The sequence below is a fragment of the Acomys minous genome (genome assembly GCF_964271855.1).
Source record: "Acomys minous genome assembly, chromosome: 13".
Taxonomy (NCBI): Eukaryota; Metazoa; Chordata; class Mammalia; order Rodentia; family Muridae; genus Acomys; species Acomys minous.
In genome coordinates, this window is record NC_140495.1 from 13,638,454 (window position 1) to 13,657,673 (window position 19,220).

General features: G+C 40.1%; 1 protein-coding gene across 2 annotated transcripts in view; it reads right to left on the reverse strand.

The window, feature by feature from the left end:
- SMARCC1 (SWI/SNF related BAF chromatin remodeling complex subunit C1) overlaps positions 1-19,220 on the reverse strand; it is a 105,959-nt gene that overhangs the window by 46,384 nt on the left and 40,355 nt on the right. For both annotated transcript variants that reach the window (XM_084751880.1, XM_084751881.1), the window contains exons 16-21: positions 15,761-15,874; positions 14,795-14,948; positions 13,822-13,935; positions 6,726-6,785; positions 2,356-2,614; positions 130-291 (exon numbers count right to left, since the gene is read on the reverse strand). In XM_084751880.1, the coding sequence (XP_084608006.1) occupies positions 130-291; positions 2,356-2,614; positions 6,726-6,785; positions 13,822-13,935; positions 14,795-14,948; positions 15,761-15,874 (863 nt within the window). The remainder of the gene's footprint in view (positions 1-129; positions 292-2,355; positions 2,615-6,725; positions 6,786-13,821; positions 13,936-14,794; positions 14,949-15,760; positions 15,875-19,220) is intronic.

The following is a 19,220-nucleotide window of genomic DNA, read 5'->3' on the forward strand; positions in this document are numbered from 1 at the left end:
TATGGTTTTTAGTGTATATACTAAACTGATCGTTTTGATTGCGTAAACGCAAGCGAATGCTCTCATCCTATACACTGACAGCAACTATAAACCCCTAGTTACCAAGCAATGGACACAGCAATGACTCACCAAGCTTCTCAGGCTCGTCAGGCCCGGTGCCGGCAATGCAGCTGCTCTCCAGGCCGTAGGTGGGATCTACCTTCCCAGAGGCTCTCGCAGCCTCTTGTACTTTCTTGACATGTGCTTCAACCAATTCCAGGGGGACTTCTTCTCGGACCCGAGAAAATTCCTCTGATTCAAGATCAAAGAAAATAGAATCTTCATTTTACACAGATGTTTTACTCCTACGTGACCTAGATTATCTGACACAAAAGCATCAGTTTGGTTGCAATGAGCACTATGGGGCAAAGGGTAAAATGAAAATATCCAATCACTATGCCAGGTTTTTATCCTAAACATAATAGTACCTTCTTAAATATACCTTTAAAATATTTTTAATTATTGATTTTTCTTTTATGTACACTGGTGTTCTGACTGCGTATGTCTGTATGGGGATGTCGGATCCCCCAGAACAGGAACTACGGACAGTTGTGAGCTGCCGTGTGGGTGCTGGGAATTGAATCCAGGTTCTCTAGAAGGACAGCCTGTGCTTTTAACTGCAGAGCCATCTCTCCAGTCACCTTTAAAAAGATTTTAAAAATCTAGTGGTCACAACTAATTTTATCTCTTCTGGCTAGACTGGTAATTGTAGAAACACCAGGAATGAAGCTATAAATCCTGCACTATAAAAGATGTCTAGATAAACAATATATGGCAAAAATATTAAGCAGCTTCCATTCCGCAGCTCCATCAACTTCCTAATGCCACAAAACACTTTTTTTTTCTGAGACCAGGCTTCTCTGTGTAGCCTTGGCTGTCCTAGACTTGCCATAAATAGACACATTGGCCTCGAACTTACAGCGATCTGCCCGCCTCTGCTTTGAGTGCTGGGATAAAAGTCGTGTGCCACCACTCCCAACTCACAAAACATTTCTTTTCCTCTGTATGTGAGTGAAGAAATGTGTAAGTAGCTGGGTAGCACATACTTGTAATCCCAGCACTATGAGAGGCAGAGGCAGGCAGATCTCTTTGAGTTCCAAGCCAGACTGGCCTACAGAGTGAGTCCAGGACAACCAAGGCTACACAGAAAAACCTTGTCTTAGAAGAAAAAAAAGTGTGTACATGTATGTAGTTTGTTACAAGATCCACTATAGTCAAAGCTGAACCTCAAATTTGTTCTTTTGCCTCTTCCTCCCTGAAGCTGGGATTTCAAAGCTATATGACAACACATCTAGTGGCTTCCAATTCAAAACAAAGAAAGAGGCGGCGCATGCCTTTAATCCCAGAACTCTGGAGGCAGAGGCAGGCAGATAACTGAGGTCAGAATCCACCATAGTCTATAGAGTGTTCCAGGACAGCCAAGACTACACAGAGAAACCCTGTCTCTAGAAAAACAAAAACAAAACTATAGGCCAACAAGGTAGCTCAACAGCAAAAGGGACTTGTGGCCAGATTGTCACTTTAATTCATGAGGCACACACAGGAGGAGGGAATCAAATCTCCCACTGCTAGTCCTCTGACCTTCTAAATATATCATGGTAAATAACTGCATAACACACACACAATAAAATTTTAAAAGTGAAAGAAAGGGCTGGAGAGGTGGCTTAGAGATTAAGAGCACTGTCTGTTCTTCCAAAGGTCCTGAGTTCAATTCAAGGCAACCACGTGGTGGCTCACAACCATCTATAATGAGATCTAGTGCCCTCTTCTGTACATATAAATCTTTAAAAAAAAGAAGAAAATTTAAACACATGCTTTTACAAACTATATTTTCATACACTAAAAGGTTATTTATAATTTTTACAAAGTACATCATCTTTAGGGTTTTTTGTTTTTTGTTTTTGTGATTTACATAAAAGAACTGAGCATAACACACTTGATACTGTATTTTAAAACATTTGGGAATGTGGGGTGGGGGTTGGGGGTATGCTTGTATCTGTTCTGTGGGCATATGTACAGACCGAAGGTTGCTATCAGCACAGATGTTTCTCTATCACATCTCCCTTAGCTTATCTCTGAGATACTGTATCTGAGGGGCTAATCAGGGAGACCATCCATCTCTGTCTCCCAGATGATACAAGAACACACTGGAAGATCCAGCTTTTACACTGGCTTTGGAGATCCAAACTCAAGTCCTCATGCTGCATAAAAGGCACTTTATATACTTGAACCAAATCTTGAGCTCACAGCTAATAATATTTAAGTGTGAGGTCAGACTGTAGTGCTAGAGAGGAAGCTTCCAGAGGAAGTACATACCCAAAGCTGCTTTTGCTGCAGCAGATGCTACACGAGGATCAACCACAGATGCTAAAAAGGCAACAGTACTCATCACAGGGTTTCCTGACTGGCTGAAAGGGACAGGCTGGTAAGCTAGCGGCCCAAGGGAAGCATCTGAATTTTCAAGGTATGGGTCCTCAATGGGAAGCCTCAAAAAGTGGAGGATGCATTCGTCCTGAGTTCGACTTCCAACGTGTTCAGAGACTTTATTCCAATCATCCTTGTACATCTCCAGAGCCTAAATTAAGACATAAACAAAAGACCATTGATAGAAAATAACAAGGAAGTAATATGGAAGGAAAAATTAGACCTATTTTCTGTTTTGTTTTTCCCTCTTTGTGGGTCTCACTATACCATACAAACTGGTCTTAAATTTCCAATCCTCCTGGTCCAGGCTCCTGAGTGCTCAGAAAAGAGGCATGCAAGACCACCTGTCTTATTAAGATTCTATAGATAGTATTTCTAAGAAATTTTGGGTAAGGATCTAGTTGTAGTGGCACATACCATTAAACCCCAGTGCTCAGTAAACTGAGGCAGAAGTTTGGAAGATAAACAGACTAAGCAAGATCCCATTTCAAAATAATAACATAAATGGTTACTTGCATATTAAAATAAAAAGACAGGGCATGGTGGCCCAGGCCTATAATCTCAGCACTCAGGGAGGCAGAGGCAGGCAGATCACTGTGAGTTTGAGGTCAGCCTGGTCTACAGAGCAAGGCCAGAAAAGCCAGGGCTGTTACACAGAGAAACCCTGCTTGGGGAAGAAAAAGAAATATAAAGAATAAATCAATTTAGACAACCTTTTAGGGCTCACTAAAGTTGCGTGACATCTAGAATTAAAAGCAGGCCCATGTGTCCAAAGTAAAAGCTTTTCCATATCTTTGTACAAGGCTGGAAAACATTTAACTCAAAACAAATTCTCCTGCTTTCAATGGTTTCACATTTCATCAAACTTTTGGATAAGGTAACATAATCAGCGCCACCCCTTTCTTCCTCCTCAGGCTGAAAGGTTAATCAGATCCCACAACACTGCTCTAAGTTGTCTGCACAGGTACAGTTAACTTGCCTACAGCACATGAGCTAGGGCCAGCTCACCCTTGTGTCCCAGTGCTGTCCCAAGGCAGCTCCCCACTTAATCTAGATCTGCACAGCAGCACTTCTCTGTATACCTTGTGCTCCACAACTCTACTGGCATATTCTGGTCCTATCTATGTCTCTTGTGATCTCCTTAATGAATCGGAAACATTCCAGTTAGCTTTACCTGTAGTTATCTATCATGGTGCTGAATTAAAGTGTCAATTGAAATGTATAAACTACCACAAGAACTTGTATGAATTGGGGGGGTGGGGGGAGAGGAAGAACAAACAAAACTGGTTTTCCAATAGCGCAACAGTATGTCCAGATATACTTTTTTCCTATCACTGGAATTTAAAACCCACCAAGCTACACCTCAGACATGATGTCCAAATTGGGGGGGGAGGGGCAGGGGAAGAGAGACAGACAGAGAGATAGAGACGAGGAATCTTATCTGCTATGGTAGTTTGAACAGGAATAGCCCCTATAGACTCATGTTTGAATGCCTGGCCCACAGGGAATGCCACTATTAGGAGGTGTGGCCTCCTTGGAGGAAGTGTGACCTAGTGTGGCAGTCTCCTTTGGCTGCCTGTGTATATAAAACTCTCTTGTCGTGATGATAATGAACTAAAGTTTCAAAATGGAAGAACTACTCACATAGTGCACATCAAAATCTGACAAGATAAAACTTTGTGAGTTGCCTATAATTTTGATATTTATAAATAACCTTTTCCACTTTGACCTAATACAGTAATTAAAAACCAAATCTAGGGGCTGGAGAGATAGCTCAGTGGTTAAGAGCACTGGCTGCTTGAGCAGATGTGGTGGCACATGCTTTTAATCCCAGCAGTTGGGAGGTAGAGGCAGGTGGATCACTGTAAGTTCGAGGCCAGCCTGGTCTACAAAATGAGTCTAGGACAGCCAAGGCTAAACAGAGCCTTTGTTTTGTCTCAAAAACAAAACAAACAAAAAAACAAAACAAAACAAACAAACAAAAAACCACAACCCAAAAGACAAAACAAACAAAAAAAAAAACCCAGCACTGGCTGCTCTTCTAGAGGACCCATGTGGCAGCTCACACCTGTCTGTAACTTCAGCTCCAGGGGAATCTGACATTCTCATAACACACAAGCAATACACGAATAAACATAAAATAAAAATAAATTTTAAAACAGTTAACCAAAATCAAAGATATCTATTTCTATAATAAAAGTCATTTCAAACGATATTCTTTTCTCTCCTATATAGACATTTTACCTTTGATTATTTTAAAACTTGAAATTATGTTTCCAGTATTTCCTTTTGTAAAAAAAATGATAAAGAGAACATATAGATATTAATCTTCCACAATGACACAGGACTTATGCTTTAATCAAGGACCCAAATTAAGTTAATTTAAAAATAAAAGTGGGGGCTGGAGAGATGGCTCAGCAGGTGAGAGGGCTGGTGCTCTCCCAGAGGTCTTGAGTTCAATTCCCAGCAAACACATGGCAGCTCACAACTGTCTGTAGCTCCAGTTCCAGAGGGTCCAACACCCTCTCACAGACATACAGCAAAACACCAATGCAAATAAAATAAATAGCAAGGCTGAGTGTGGTAGAAAATGCCTTTAATCCCAGTATCCAGGAGGCAGAAGCAGGCAGGTCTTGGACTTTGAGGCTAGACTACATAGTTTCAGGATGGTCACGGATATGTAAAAAGACCTGGTCTCAAAACAAATAAACAAAAGTGGGCAGTCTCAAAAATATCCAAAAATATTGTTAGAAATAAACCCCAATAAAACAAGATGTATCTATTAAGGACAAATCTAAATTTCATTTGATTATAATTCAATTCATAATTTTTGTTGGTTTACTGTCCTGAAGCTTGAGGACATGTATGTTCACATGGGTGTGTGAACAGGAAGGTCTATGTCTATGAATGTTCACAAAGACCAGAGGTCAATGATAGGCTATCTTGTTTGGACACAGGGCCTCTCCCTCAAGCTGGAGCTCATTGGCTGGCTAGAATGCCATAGTGATAAAGCCTGTCATCTGTCTCAGTTGTTAAAGGACTTGCATCCAAGACTGTCCCTGAGTTCTACCCTTGGAACCCATATGGGGAAAAGAAAGAACTGCCTCCCATGAAGTGTTGTGCCCTCTCACACATGCGAAACAAGCAAGCAAGCCAGCAACAACAAAGTCCCCAACTTTCTTTCTCAAAGTGCTGGGATTATTGAAAAGTTCACAATTGTCTTGACTTCTGGTCTAAAGCAGAGAAAGGACTTTACTAATGGCTCTGAAGTCTGGAAAAACAAAACTCCTACTGTGTATACCAAAGGCCAAGGTACAAATATGGAAGGACAGACAGAAACTTGCTTTGGTTTCTGAGGCAAAGCATCCTATGTAGCCTAAGTGGACCAGCTTCTTGAATGCTAGGATTACAGGTACACAGTCCATTCCTGGCACTTTGTCTCTCTGGGTATGCACGTTTTTTTTTTTCTTTAAAGGTTTTAAAGACAGAGTTGTCCTATCTAACAGTGGAAGGCAAAGAACTTGCAATCCTCAGGCACCAATTCAAATGGTAGGACTAGAGGATGTATATCTAAAAATACAACGTTTAAGCTAGTGATTACTCTAAACAAACTGCATTTATGGATGGTGTCAATGGTAAACAATATTGCTAAGCCTTATTTCTTCTTAGCTAAGGAATCCTCGTAAAAATGTTGACATTCCCTGCTTAAAAGAAAAGGCAACCCCAGCAGCAAAGAAAATGTACTATTGTTTGAGGAAAAACAGTCTTCCTCAGTATGTTTAGAGTAAACAGTGGCTCAGGAGTTCTTACCTCACCCTGTATTTACAATCCACTAATCTTATGTTTTTAATTGTGAGCCTAGTATTTAATGTGTGAGCCATTTCTCAAGCCGAATCTTAAAGGCAGAACTGATGGGAACTTAGAACATCAGTGTGCAGAAGGAACTGTTGCTGTTTGCAGCTGTAGCACAATTAAGCTTCTCCTCATGGCACAAGGATTCCAAACAGCACTAGACAACAGGCTGTGTCCACTAGTGAGGACTGAACACACTCTTGTTTAATCACTGTCCACGGCAAATACAGCTAGTCAAGATTCTGACTGTAAAAGGTGATATCAAAAGAGAGCTAGAATGACTTAAAACAGTAACAAAGAAAACCAAGAAAGCATCTTTTTAAACTTATACTTGAGAGGGAAAGAAGAAAACAGCATAAAAGCTTCCATGTGTCAACTTTGAGTAAGGGCTGTGGCACCGAGCAGCTTACCTCCAAGAGAAGAAGGGTCTCCTGTTCCGTCCACTCCCTTCCGGCACTAGCACCTTTACTCTGGAAAACAAAGTCGGATATGACTTATTCATCACAAATGAATGCAGATGGGACTCAAGCAGGATTTCCTTTATCTCCCGATAACCAAACCTTCCAAACCTTCTACTTTAACAGAGGGATTGGCATGCTTCAACAGCTTCTTGTCATTAGTCACAGAAAATACTTCCATGTTATTTCGACTTTAGAAGATAGATGTACAACTTACAAATTCATTAGTAAGATAAATCATCAATAATTACACAAAAATAACCTATGAGTCAGCCAGAAGATTGAGAGGGTAAGGGCTCTCCCTTTCAGGCCCAACACTCTAGTCTGATCCTCCAGAACCATATGGTGGAAGGAGAATAATGACTTCCAAAAGCTGTCCTCTAGTCTCCACTCAACTGTGAGCACGTGTGAACACCATGTGCACGTACTACACACAGGCCAGAAGAGAGCAGCAGGCCCCCTGCAGCTGGAGTTACAGACTGTAGTACGCTGCCATATGGGTGCTAGGAAACCAACCAAAGTCAGTAAGTTCCTAACCACTGGGCCATCTTTTGCCCCAAATACTCAGATTCTTAATGCCAATCCTAACAGTTCCCTATCGTCCCTACCTACTTCTTTCAAGTCTCCAAGTGATTCTGTAAACTCACATGACCTCTTTCTTGATAATCCGTGGCTAGAGAAAGCGGGTACTAGGACACAGATTGTAAATCACCTGAGCAATGGCAAGAGAACACAGAATGCTTTAAGATATCGAAGATATATTCATAACCCTTAATTTGCAGACCAACTTCCATACACAGACTTATTTGGCACAGGGTACCTGGAATGGTTGATAATATTCTCTACTTTTAAATGTATATAACACAAAAGACATACGCTTTAAAATAAAATTTCCTACTTTGATTCCTCTACCCTTTGAAAGATTGTAAAGTATGAATAGAAAAAAATTTCCAGTCTATAACTTCCTTGTGTTGATAAAGCTTCTCAGTATAAATGATAGGATGTCTTTCTGTATGTGAAACACTCTGCAATATATGATAATTTGTAGAACAGAAAACTAAACCATTGAGATGTAACAAGAATAAATTAATTTTAAAAATTGGTCATAAAAAAAAGAAAGAAAACAAAACTAACACAAAAATCCCCCAAATTCAGTTTTTAACCTAAATATCCAGAATTCCCAAAAGTGTGTTTTTCTGGTTTTGTGGTACATAGGCATGAAGCCAGAGCCTTGGACTTAACAGGCAGTACAGTCTCACGGAGGTAAAACCTTAGTCCCAATGAACAGTTTTATTAAAAGATGCACTGTGACTGACAATATATTGCTAACGTGCACTTAGAAGTGTCTTAAGACAAAGGAACTTCTTAATCAACCAGAGTTAGGGGTGACTGTCAACCAGACTGCGAAACAAATCATTAACATTTTATCTTATTTCACACAAACTCTGGTGCTCCATATTTGACTACATCCCCTGGATGTGGAAGCCTGGTGGCACTCAGAAGAAGGACTTGATACCCTATGAGCATATACAGGGGAGGGGAGGTCCCCTCAATCACAGTCATAGGGGAAGGGAGTAAGGGGAAAATGGGAGGGAGGGAGGAATGGGAGGATACAAGGGATGGGATAACCACTGAGATGCAATATGAATAAATTAATAAAATATATTTTAAAAACATTTTATCTTACTTCAGAAGGAACCAAACCGAAGAAAACCAGGGGCAATTATACAACCTAGAACTGACAATTCTGATGGGCAGGCCTCAGCAACCATCTCCATTTCTTAGACATAATGGAAGAACTCTCTCCATCCCCATGGCTTACACACACATTTCCTCTTTTAGTAACAAGGAGCTTATGGAAGCCTCACAGGGGGCTTGGAAATGTGTGCAGCAGGTGAGCTCTGTGTGGTTTCTCTGGTATTTACTGTAATATACTGTGATAAACACAATAAACACATCTCTGTACTTCAGCAGATAATTTCCTTCTACTCGTGCAAAAAACTGCAAACGAGACCAAGAAATATGGTTCAGTGCTCAAGGGCATACCACTCTTGGAGAGGAACCAGAGCCAATTCCCAGCACCAATACAGTGAGGTAAACCAGATTTTAACTACAGATCAAGGGATGGAATGCCTACTTCTGACCTCTGGGACACCAGACATACAAGTGTAACCTATACACACATCACTTATGCAGATAAAGCGTTCCTACTAACACACACACCCCAAAACAAAACTTTTTGCTAAAAATGGCAAAAGGGACTAAAGAGACGGCTTAGTGTTAAGAGCACTAACTGCTCTTCCAAAACATTCAAGCTCAGTTCCCAGCACCAGCATGGCAGCACACACCCATTTATAACTACAGTTCTTGGGACCTGCACACCTGGTATCTAGAGGCCAGAATCCCAGAGTTGGATCCCCTAGAACCACAAGGATGAACACTTGTTAACTACCAAGTGAGTGCTGGGAAGTAAACTCAGAGCATCTACCAGAACAGTACAGACAGTGCTCTCATCTGCTGACCCACCTCTCCAGACTCCTTTATCTTTAATTTTTAAAGAATGACTCTTACTTTATTAGTCTCTAACGAAGGCTACATGCTTGGATGACAAGCTTGAGTAACCATGATGTTTTGGGAAGGGATTTTGTGTTGCACTACTACATTGCCTGAACAAACCAAAAACTATACTAATGACTAACATTTAAGTTATTTACATTTTGTCAATTCTGCAGTTGTTCCTGTATTTTTGTTTTTATGTCCAAGGATATTAGGTCTATGTCTATCAATAACTGGATATGTATGCTCGTCTTTACGTGATTCTTCATTTCTAGTAGAGTCTATGTTTGCTAGAATTATTTCTGGTGCGTTTGCCACAGGTTTACCAGTGCAATGCTGAGCTAGAGTGTTGTTCTGGGGAATATATTCAACTACCTGGTAACAGAGGTTTAGATAGAAGGTTATTTTTCATTTTTGTTTAAAATAGCACTTATATACAAATATGTATATATATGGAAAATATTATGCCTTCTCATTTATGCTTATTTTATCACCAGGAAATGTGTTAAAATAACTTCAATGCTCCAGCTCTGAGGTGTTTGTAGGTGTATCTCCTCTTGTTTTACTTTTATTTGAGTTTATGTTCTATACTCAAGTATTTGGAAGGCACCATTGTCCTTGATTTTTTTAAGTTGACAGTTTTTGCTATTTCAATGAAGTATTAAAACTGTATGCAAGGCCAGGCATGGTGGTGCACGCCTTTAATCCTAGTACTCAGGAGGCAGAGGCAGGCAGATTGCTGTGAGTTCTGGTCTACAAAGCAAGTCCAGGACAGGCAAGGCTAACACAGAGAGAGCCTGTTTCGGAAAACAAAACAAAACAAACAAACAAAAAACCTGTATGCAAGAAAATAGCAATGTACGTAAGAGAAGGGCTGAGAGAGAGAAGTCAATATCAAGATGGCTGGCTGCTTTTCCAGGACCCAGGTTCCATAATTAGCATATGGTGGTTCACAACTGTCTGTAAATCTCTAGCTCTGATCTGATCTGATCTGATGCCATCTTCTGGACTCAGAGGACATTGCATGCAAATGGCACACAATACATCTGTAAGTAAAATGTTTAAAAATAAAAACTAAAACATCATCTGCGGGGCTGGGATTTAACTGTGGAGCCCTGGCCCAGCATCTATGAAACTCAAGCACAATCTCCAGCAGGGGCTAAAGGGGAGAGGATGTGAGCACACATGGACATATGTTACTATTTCTCGAGTCATTTAAGAATCTATCCCTTCCTATTTTCTACTCTTTTTAAAATGCTCCCTATATTGTATCCTTCTATGTTGAAGTAAGAATTCTTTTCTGTTTTTAAAAGCACTCTTGTGGATGAATGCTAAGTGAATGTATCAACCATCAATAAAGCGCTGTTTAGCCAATCAGGTGGGCAGAAGGACAGGAAGTGGAAGGCAGGACTTCCTCGAAGAGAGGAGAAAAATTTGACAGTTGGAGAGGGAGAGGTTTTTTGACTATTGGAGGAGGACAGTGGGAACTGGACACTGACTGGCCCAGGGGTCATAGTGGCAAGTGTTTGGAATATATGTATGTTATAAGGTTTAGAGTAGTTTGTTTAGTTTATGAGTAGATTAGAATCAGTTCAGACTCTGCCCTGCGAAGTGCTGGCAGCTTTAAAGTATGTTTCAGTCTCCCTGTGTCAGTTATTTGCTTTGTAGGCCAACAGGATACAAAATACTGTAACACTCTCAAGCTGAGCATGGTTGCACACACCTGTAACCCCAACACTCAGGAGGCAGAGGCAGGCGGATCTCTGCAAGTTCCAGGCCAGGCTGGTCTACAAATCAAGTCCTGAACAGCCACGGCTACACAGAGAAACCCTGTCTCAGAAAAACAAAAAACAAAGAAAAGAAGGAAGGAAGACAAATAGTCACACTGCATAGCTGACTGACTTCAAACTCACTGTGTGATATCCAGCCTTTTATCAAACTTGCCTTTATCTGCCTTAGGGTTGAGACGATATGTGTTAGTCACCGTAAGATTATGTTTATATTAAGTAGCTGTGTTAAGACGAAGAACATTAACTTGTAGTTTGTCAGTCTACTTTCAATTAACATTATTGTATTTCATATAAAATGTAAGCACTTCCACAGATTACACTTCTATTTCTATTTCCTGTTCTTTGTGCTATATATGGATATGGTCTTTCACAGCCACACGTCATGGGCCTAAACACTTACTGTTACTTCTTTCTGTAAAAAGCTCAATGGTGTGTCACTACATAGAGCAAAAAATTATTCTGTACTGATTCATATATTGACCTTTCACGCATACTTTATTCATCAATGTACTCTGGTAAATTATAAATAAAGGGGCTGGAGAGATGGCTCAGGGGTTAAGAGCACTGGCTGCTTTTCTCGAGGATCTGGGTTGTTGTCCCAGAACCTACACGGCAGCTCTTAAGCACTTCTGACTCCAGTTTGACCTATTTGTATCAGATAGGTCCACAAATACAGTCCACAACATGCTCCAAACACGCAGACGCATGAAAATAAGCAGGGCAGGAGAGAGCGCACAGCAGTAGAGCATGCTGCCTATCTCAGGGCCCAGCTTCCATTCCCAGCACACAGCCATCTTCTAACTTAAGTTCCAGAGCATCCAACATTCTCTTCTGGCATCTGTAAGCACGTAGTACAAAGACATGGATGCAGGTACAACACCCATAAATATATAATGCTAAAAAGTTTAAACTATATACACTTTAAAAGAAAATTAATTAAAGGATATAAACCTATGCAATTTGAGTTAAGGTGGAATGGAGGTTAGCCACGAGGGAGCAATGGGAACTTTAGGGACAGAAAAAAGAAGCCCAAATCAAGAGAGTAGTGAGAAGTGTTAAGTAAATATTTGCTAAGTAAAGGGATCTAACGAAAGTGAAAACTTGTTTTTTTTCTGGGTAACTCAGAAAGGTGGGTAGATCTGGGGTGCTGCCCTACGCTCTGAGCCACTAATAGTCTATCAGGGCTCACTTCTTTTCATACTGAGCAACTTTGTGTATTTGGAGGTTTTTTTGTTTTTGTTTTTTTGCACAATGCTAATGGCAATTTTTACACATTTAAACATCTAGTTCTACTCCACTAACTACTTAATACAAATTTCCTAAATGAGTTATGACTTTGAAATAATTAGTACGTACTTTTAAACATCTTATTTTTAACCAATTACTTATTACATGTTTCCAAAGTGAGTTTTTTATTACTTTACAATAGTAATGGTCCTTCTATCATTGATGTTGTAAATCAGCCATCAGTTTTATTATGTCTTTAAATACAATTTCTTTTCTTTTTTAAAAGAAGATTTATTTATTATATATTCAGTGTCCTGCCTGATTGTACACCTTCACACCAGAAGATGATTGTGAACCACCATGTGGTTGCTGGGAACTGAGCTCCAGACTTTGGAAGAGCAGCGGTGCTCTTAACCTCTGAACTATCTCTCCTGGGCCCCAATTTCTTTCCTTACCCATATATTTACCCTCCTCCTTTTGCTTTTCTCATAGTTTTAAAATTGTATTGATTTATTTTTGAGTGAGGTGTGCTGTGTGTTTTCATCTGTGACAGTGTGTGCGTGGAGGTCAGAAGACCCTCGGCCTACACTTTCTTTTCAGCAATGTCCCTTTTCCTGTATGCCTCTGTACTGCTTACTCCAGGCTGCTGGACCTGCAAGCGCCACAGGGATTCTCCTACCTTTTCCCTTCTAGCTGCAAGAAGGTGCCAAACTTTCCTTCTTCAGCTTTTATGTGTGCGCTGCAGATCTGAACTCAGGCTATCAGGCATGGTTCCCAATGCAGTGATGTGTGAGTCACTTGCCAATCTCTGAATATGTATCTTTTTATTACTTTCAGAATTGTGTTACCAATCATATTCCTTCACTTTTTGCTCTTTTACTGACATAAATTATTTTGACTGTTGACATGTCTCCTGCACTTTGTTTTTGTTTTGTCCTTTCTTCACCATAATCCAGTGTTTTTTTTCCTTAGTGCTTCAGTAACTAAACTCAGCTTTCAACTCACTAACCTGTTCTGTAATCTGAATGGTCTGTTGGCTCACAATGTTATTACATGATTCTTAGTATATGTTCTAATTTACTTTTCAATTGTACTACCCTCAAAAATACTGTCTGTAACCAGGAGCAGTGGCACATGCCTTTAACCCCAGCACTCGGAAGGAAGAGAGGCAGGTGGATCTCTGAGTTCGAGGCCAGCCTGGTCTACAAAGTGAGTCCAGAACAGCCAGGACTAAAGAGATACCATGTCTTGAAAAACAGCAACAACAAAAAACAAACAAAAACCAAAACAAACAAACAAAAACCCCAAAACCTTTTTTGCAGTTGTTTTTAAGTATCTATCTGCTAATCATATAGCTGACTGCTGATGCATCAGACCTCAGAAGAAACCTTGTTGGAACCTGTGAAAGACGGGCTTGTTTGGAAGAGAAAAAAGATCTGAGATGGGAAGTCCATGTGGGTTTAACAAGTCTTTACCTTTGCCAGTGTTTTTTTGGAGTAAATGTCAGTTCGGAGACCAAAGTTCTGTAAATCAATTGGTTTTTCCTTGTTCTTCTCAGGAAAATTTAACATCTGTTGAGCAGCAGGGACCTATGAGGCACATAAATGACAAAAACCACTGTATTTACCTGTTCAAATTCAAGGGGACAGAGGTTTAAGTCACTTAACACTGGCTGTTAACTCTCTCTTAGTCATCTAGGCATGGTGGCACACACCTGTAATCCCAGCACTTGGGAGGCAGAGGCAGGCGGATCTCAGTAAGTTCGAGGTTAGCCTGGTCTACTTAGTGAGTTCCAGGACAGTCAGAACTCCACAGTTGAGACTCTGTCTCAAAAAAGGAAATAAAAAACAAAGAAAAGGAAACCACTTTTGGTCAAGTTTCCTAAAAAACAGAACAATAACAAACCCCCAGCAAGTATACCCCCACACTAACTGTAAATAAACTCAACATGAAAAGGCGAATACGTCTGGTGTTCCCTTAAGCCAGAGAAGACAGGCAATTTTTCTTTCTCACAATGAAGAGGAAATACAATATGACCATCCTGCTGTTAATAATTTGTTTGGCACACTAATCTTTTCAAAACAATGCATGTCTACTTCTGAAATTATTAGTGAAGTTAATAAGAGTTTTAAAATGCACATTTCTAAGACATAGACTGAATGACAAGTTTATGTGTTATCTGCTGACTTACTACGACATTGATGACGAAGGGACAAAGAAGTAAAGATTAACAATAAATTCTGTAATTTCAAAAAATAAGGTAGCACAATATTACCTTAAATATATATTTAAGTATTGCTATGGACTTAAAAACATTTACATTTGGAGAAATGAAAAACAGAAGATCCACAACCCCAAAACTATCAGCAAAGCAGCAGCTCTAAGAGAATTATCCTATCACCAGAACGGTCACCAAGCAAACCTGCAGAGCTGTTCTCACCAACTTACTTGAGGTGATCGAAGATGCAGAGGCACAAGCCCTGATGGTGTATCGGCCAACACGTTGAAATGAGGAGTGGGAGGAGGTCCCATTGCCATGGGTCGACTTTCTGGATCAACTTGGTAGTTAACAAGACCCCACTGCTCTAAGAAAGCATGGACCCTGAAAGATAACGCGTTCTGCACATTACAACCTACTGAACCAGACTCACCTGTGAACCCATAATCATGCAATTAAGCAGCAAAGTAGAAGGAAGAAAACATGTTCTGTGCACATCACCATCCAGCCCAGTACCTCGGTGCTGCTTAGGGAAGATACACAACCTCTAAACTGAGGTCAGTGTCAGATGACTCTGATCATCAATGTGGGTGCTTGCTGTTCTTTCTGTTTTTGAGGTGGCACTTCTATACAGCTCTGGCACCTCACTGTGAGGCCCAGGCTGGCCTTGAAAGCACAGACTTCTGCCTTCCTGCCTTCCATGGGCTGGAATGGAAGGTGTGTACCACCATGGCCACCAAATAATAGTTTAAGTCACAGAAAATAGAGGACAAATGCTCTGACTCAATTCAGAGAAAAAAAAATCCAAATTTAAACTCTGTTCTGGGATGGACTATACACCTCCCACCTAAATCTCTTGTCATTTTATAATCTGACCATGAAACAAAAGACACAAACGATGAAACATAGACAGCAAAAGTGAGTACTAAAATGCAGAATCTTTGTGAGCGCTATGAAGAAGGCATCCAATTAAACTGGTCTGACGAGGACAAGCTCCTTCATGCCTCTCAGCACCCATCAGGCCATTCCTAACTGCTCACAGCTCCAATGCACACCTCTGGACTTCAAGCTCACCTTGGGCCCACATGATACATGTGAATAAAAGTAACAAAAATCTTAAATTCAAAATTGGCTAGATATAAAACAGCAATGCATCACTAACCACCTGTGATACAGGATCAAAGTCAAACATTTACCTCATCACAGCACACACATCTCCTGTCAGGTTTCTCCGACAAGCAGTGCTGGTTAAATATTCTTGGGGGTTAAGACGGTATGTGTCAATCATAAAATTCCGATACGCCAAGTATCTTAAAAAGAAGGCCAAAATAATAAGGTAGATTTGTATCTCTTGGATAAAATATTCCCAAACCCAAAACTAAAAATTTTTGACAACAGGCAGAAAAAAAAAAAAAAAAAGACAGCAATATAAAACAACAGCAACCAAAACTGGTGGTGTACTAAATATTTACACTTCAATTAAATTCAGAACAAGTAAGATGTAAAAAAAAGAGTACACCATATTGTAACAGCACATCAGGTAACCTAAACACTGATATTCTATTCTTGGTTCCTATGCACTGTGTGAAGTGCCTTTCCTGATACGTCAAATCGATCTATAAAACAAGGTTCATCACTCCATTTACACGAGTAAGTGACCCTCAGAAGTCTATCTAGGATCTATGCTCTCACTCTCAGGTCACACCCACTTCCCACCCAAGGACTTGTCTTTGACACAGCAATAAGCCTACACAGGCAATCCATTCAGAGACAGCCAGACAAACAGAGATCAAATTCAGCATAAGACAAAAGCATTTATTAAAAAAACTGTGTATCCTTGTCACAGCGGATTCCCCAGTGCACTGAAGCTTTTTAAAAATCAAGAGTGTTAGAGGGGTGTGGTGGCACACACCTTTAATCCCAGCACTCGGGAGGCAGAGACAGGTGGATCGCTGTGAGTTCAAGGCCAGCCTGGTCTACAAAACGAGTCTAGGACAGCCAAGGCTACACAGAGAGACCCTGTCTCAAAACAAAAACAAAAACATCAAGAATGTTAAGAATCATAGTATCAAGGGGTTGGAGAGATGGCTCAGAGGATAAGAGCACTGGCTGTTCTTCCAAAGGTCCTGAGTTCAATTCCCAGCAACTACATGGTGGCTCACAACCATCTATAATGAGATCTGGTGTGCAGATGTGCAAGAAGAACACTGTATACAAAATAAATAAATAAATCTTTAAAAAAAAAAAAAAAAAAAGAATCATAGTATCTACTGACAATGTTTTGCATACAAGCAAAATAAAAGTCTGAGAACCCATGGTGGTAGCTACATAAGAGCAAAAAGGCTACTGAACAAACAGACAAAAAAGACTCAATTTACAAGATGAACAAAGCTAAAATAGAAAAGTCTAATTTTAAAGAAATGCCTCCCCAAATTTCCTTAAGCATTTTAAAATGTGGCAAAAACAATCTGAGTCTTTGAAGTCTAATCTGGATTTAGGTCACTCTAATACAGCTCTATTATTAGAAGGTTAGCATTATTTGACATCAAAACAGAGAATCTCAAATCAACATGGAAAAATACAACCAAAATATATTGTATATGCTGTGCTATGTATTTTACAAGGAAAACATTTCTCCTCTAAAACATGGTAACCACAGAACAGTGGTTATTTTGGGAGGACATGGAAATCAATCAATGATCCGTGAAAGGACAGCTGTGAATTAATTGCAGCGGTAAGAGTTTTGAGAAGCAGGCCAGGCATGGTGGTGCACACCTTTGATCCCAGCATTCAGGAAGAAGAGGAAGGCAGATAATTATGAATTCTTGGCTGTTGTGGTCTGTATAGCAAGACCTTAAATTAAAAAACAAAAACAAGCCAGGCGTGGTGGTGCACGCCTTTAATCCCAGCACTCGGGAGGCAGAGGCGGGCGGATCACTGTGAGTTCGAGGCCAGCCTGGTCTACAAAGTGAGTCCAGGACAGCAAAGGCTACACAGAGAAACCTTGTCTCGAAAAACCAAAAAAAACAAAAAAACAAAAAACAAAAACAAAACAACCACCCAAGTTTCTAGAAATTTATTAACAACTGGTCACAAGGAAAAGAAAGTTATACTTCCTAACACGCAAACTCCTATCAGTTATTTCTAATTCTAGTGCAAAAGCAAATGCTTTAAGAAATGCTATTTAACTCAAATGCACCTGAATACTCCTATATCAAAGTTTTAACTAATAATTAATTATACAGATAAAGATCATTATATATGAATACATGCAAATCCTAACAAACAGAAAAAGAAGCAGGCAGATCTCTGAGTTAGAAGCCTGGTCTACAGAGTAAGCTCCAGGTCAGCCAAAGCTACACAGAGAAACTTAGTGTGGAATTCCCTCTACCCGTGCAAAAAAGCCAAAAAAGGCACACACACACACAAAAAGCTATCATGACAAACTGCTAAACACCATTTACTAGGTTCAGCACTAGAACTGACATGCATGCACATGTACTAAAATTGGAATGATACAGAGATTAGCATGGCCCCTACACAAGGATGATACACAATTTCATGAAGCATTCCGGTTTTTTTTTGTTTTGTTTTTTGTTTTGTTTTGTTTTTGTTTTTTTTTTTTGGTTTTTCAAGACAGGGTCTCTCTGTGTAGCCTTGGCTGTCCTGGACTCACTTTGTAGACCAGGCTGGCCTTGAACTCACAGGGATCTGCCTGCCTCTGCCTCCCGAGTGCTGGGATTAAAGGCGTGCGCCACCACGCCCGGATGCATTCCATATTTTTAAGTCTCTTAGAAGAGAAAGTGGGTAAAAAGTCTTGAACTCACTGTCACAGGAGACAAATCCTGAAGAGAAAACCAACAACAGCTCAGGTTCTAAGATCAACAATTAACAAATGGGAATCAAGAAACTGAAAAGCTTCTGTAACGCAAAGGACACTGTTATTAAAACAAAATGACAGTCTATAGACTGGGAAAAGATTTTCACCAGCCCTCCATCCAATATACATATATAAAGAACTCAAGAAATTAAACAACAAAGCAAATAATCCAATTTTGAAAAAACAGCTAAACAGAAAATTCTCAACAAGAGAATATCAAATGGCAGAGAAGCACTTACAGAAATGCTTAATGTCCTTAGCCATCAGGGAAATGCAAATTAAAATAACTCTGAGGTTCCATTTTTTTTTTTTTGAGACAGGGTTTCTCTGTGTAGCCTTGGCTATCCTAGACTCACTTTGTAGACCAGAGGAGCATCTGCATGGTGACACTCAAAACTGTCCGTAACTCCAGAGACACAAATGCCCTCTTCTGAGATTCCATCTTAATAGCTAAGATTAAAAAAAAAAACCCCTCAAGTGACAGCACGTGCTGACAAGGATGTGGAGAAAGGGGAATACTCCCCCATTGCTAGTGGGAGTACAAACTTGTACAAACACTTTGGCAACCTATCAGGCGCTTTCTTAGAAAATGGGAATAGCTCTACCTCAAGACCCAGCTATACTACTTCTGTGCATATAGCAAAAAGATGCTCCACCATACAACAGGGCATTTTCTTAACTATGTTCATAGCAGCCTTATTTTTTTTTTTTTTTTTTTGGTTTTTTGAGACAAGGTTTCTCTGTGTAGCCTTGGCTGTCCTAGACTCGCTTTGTAG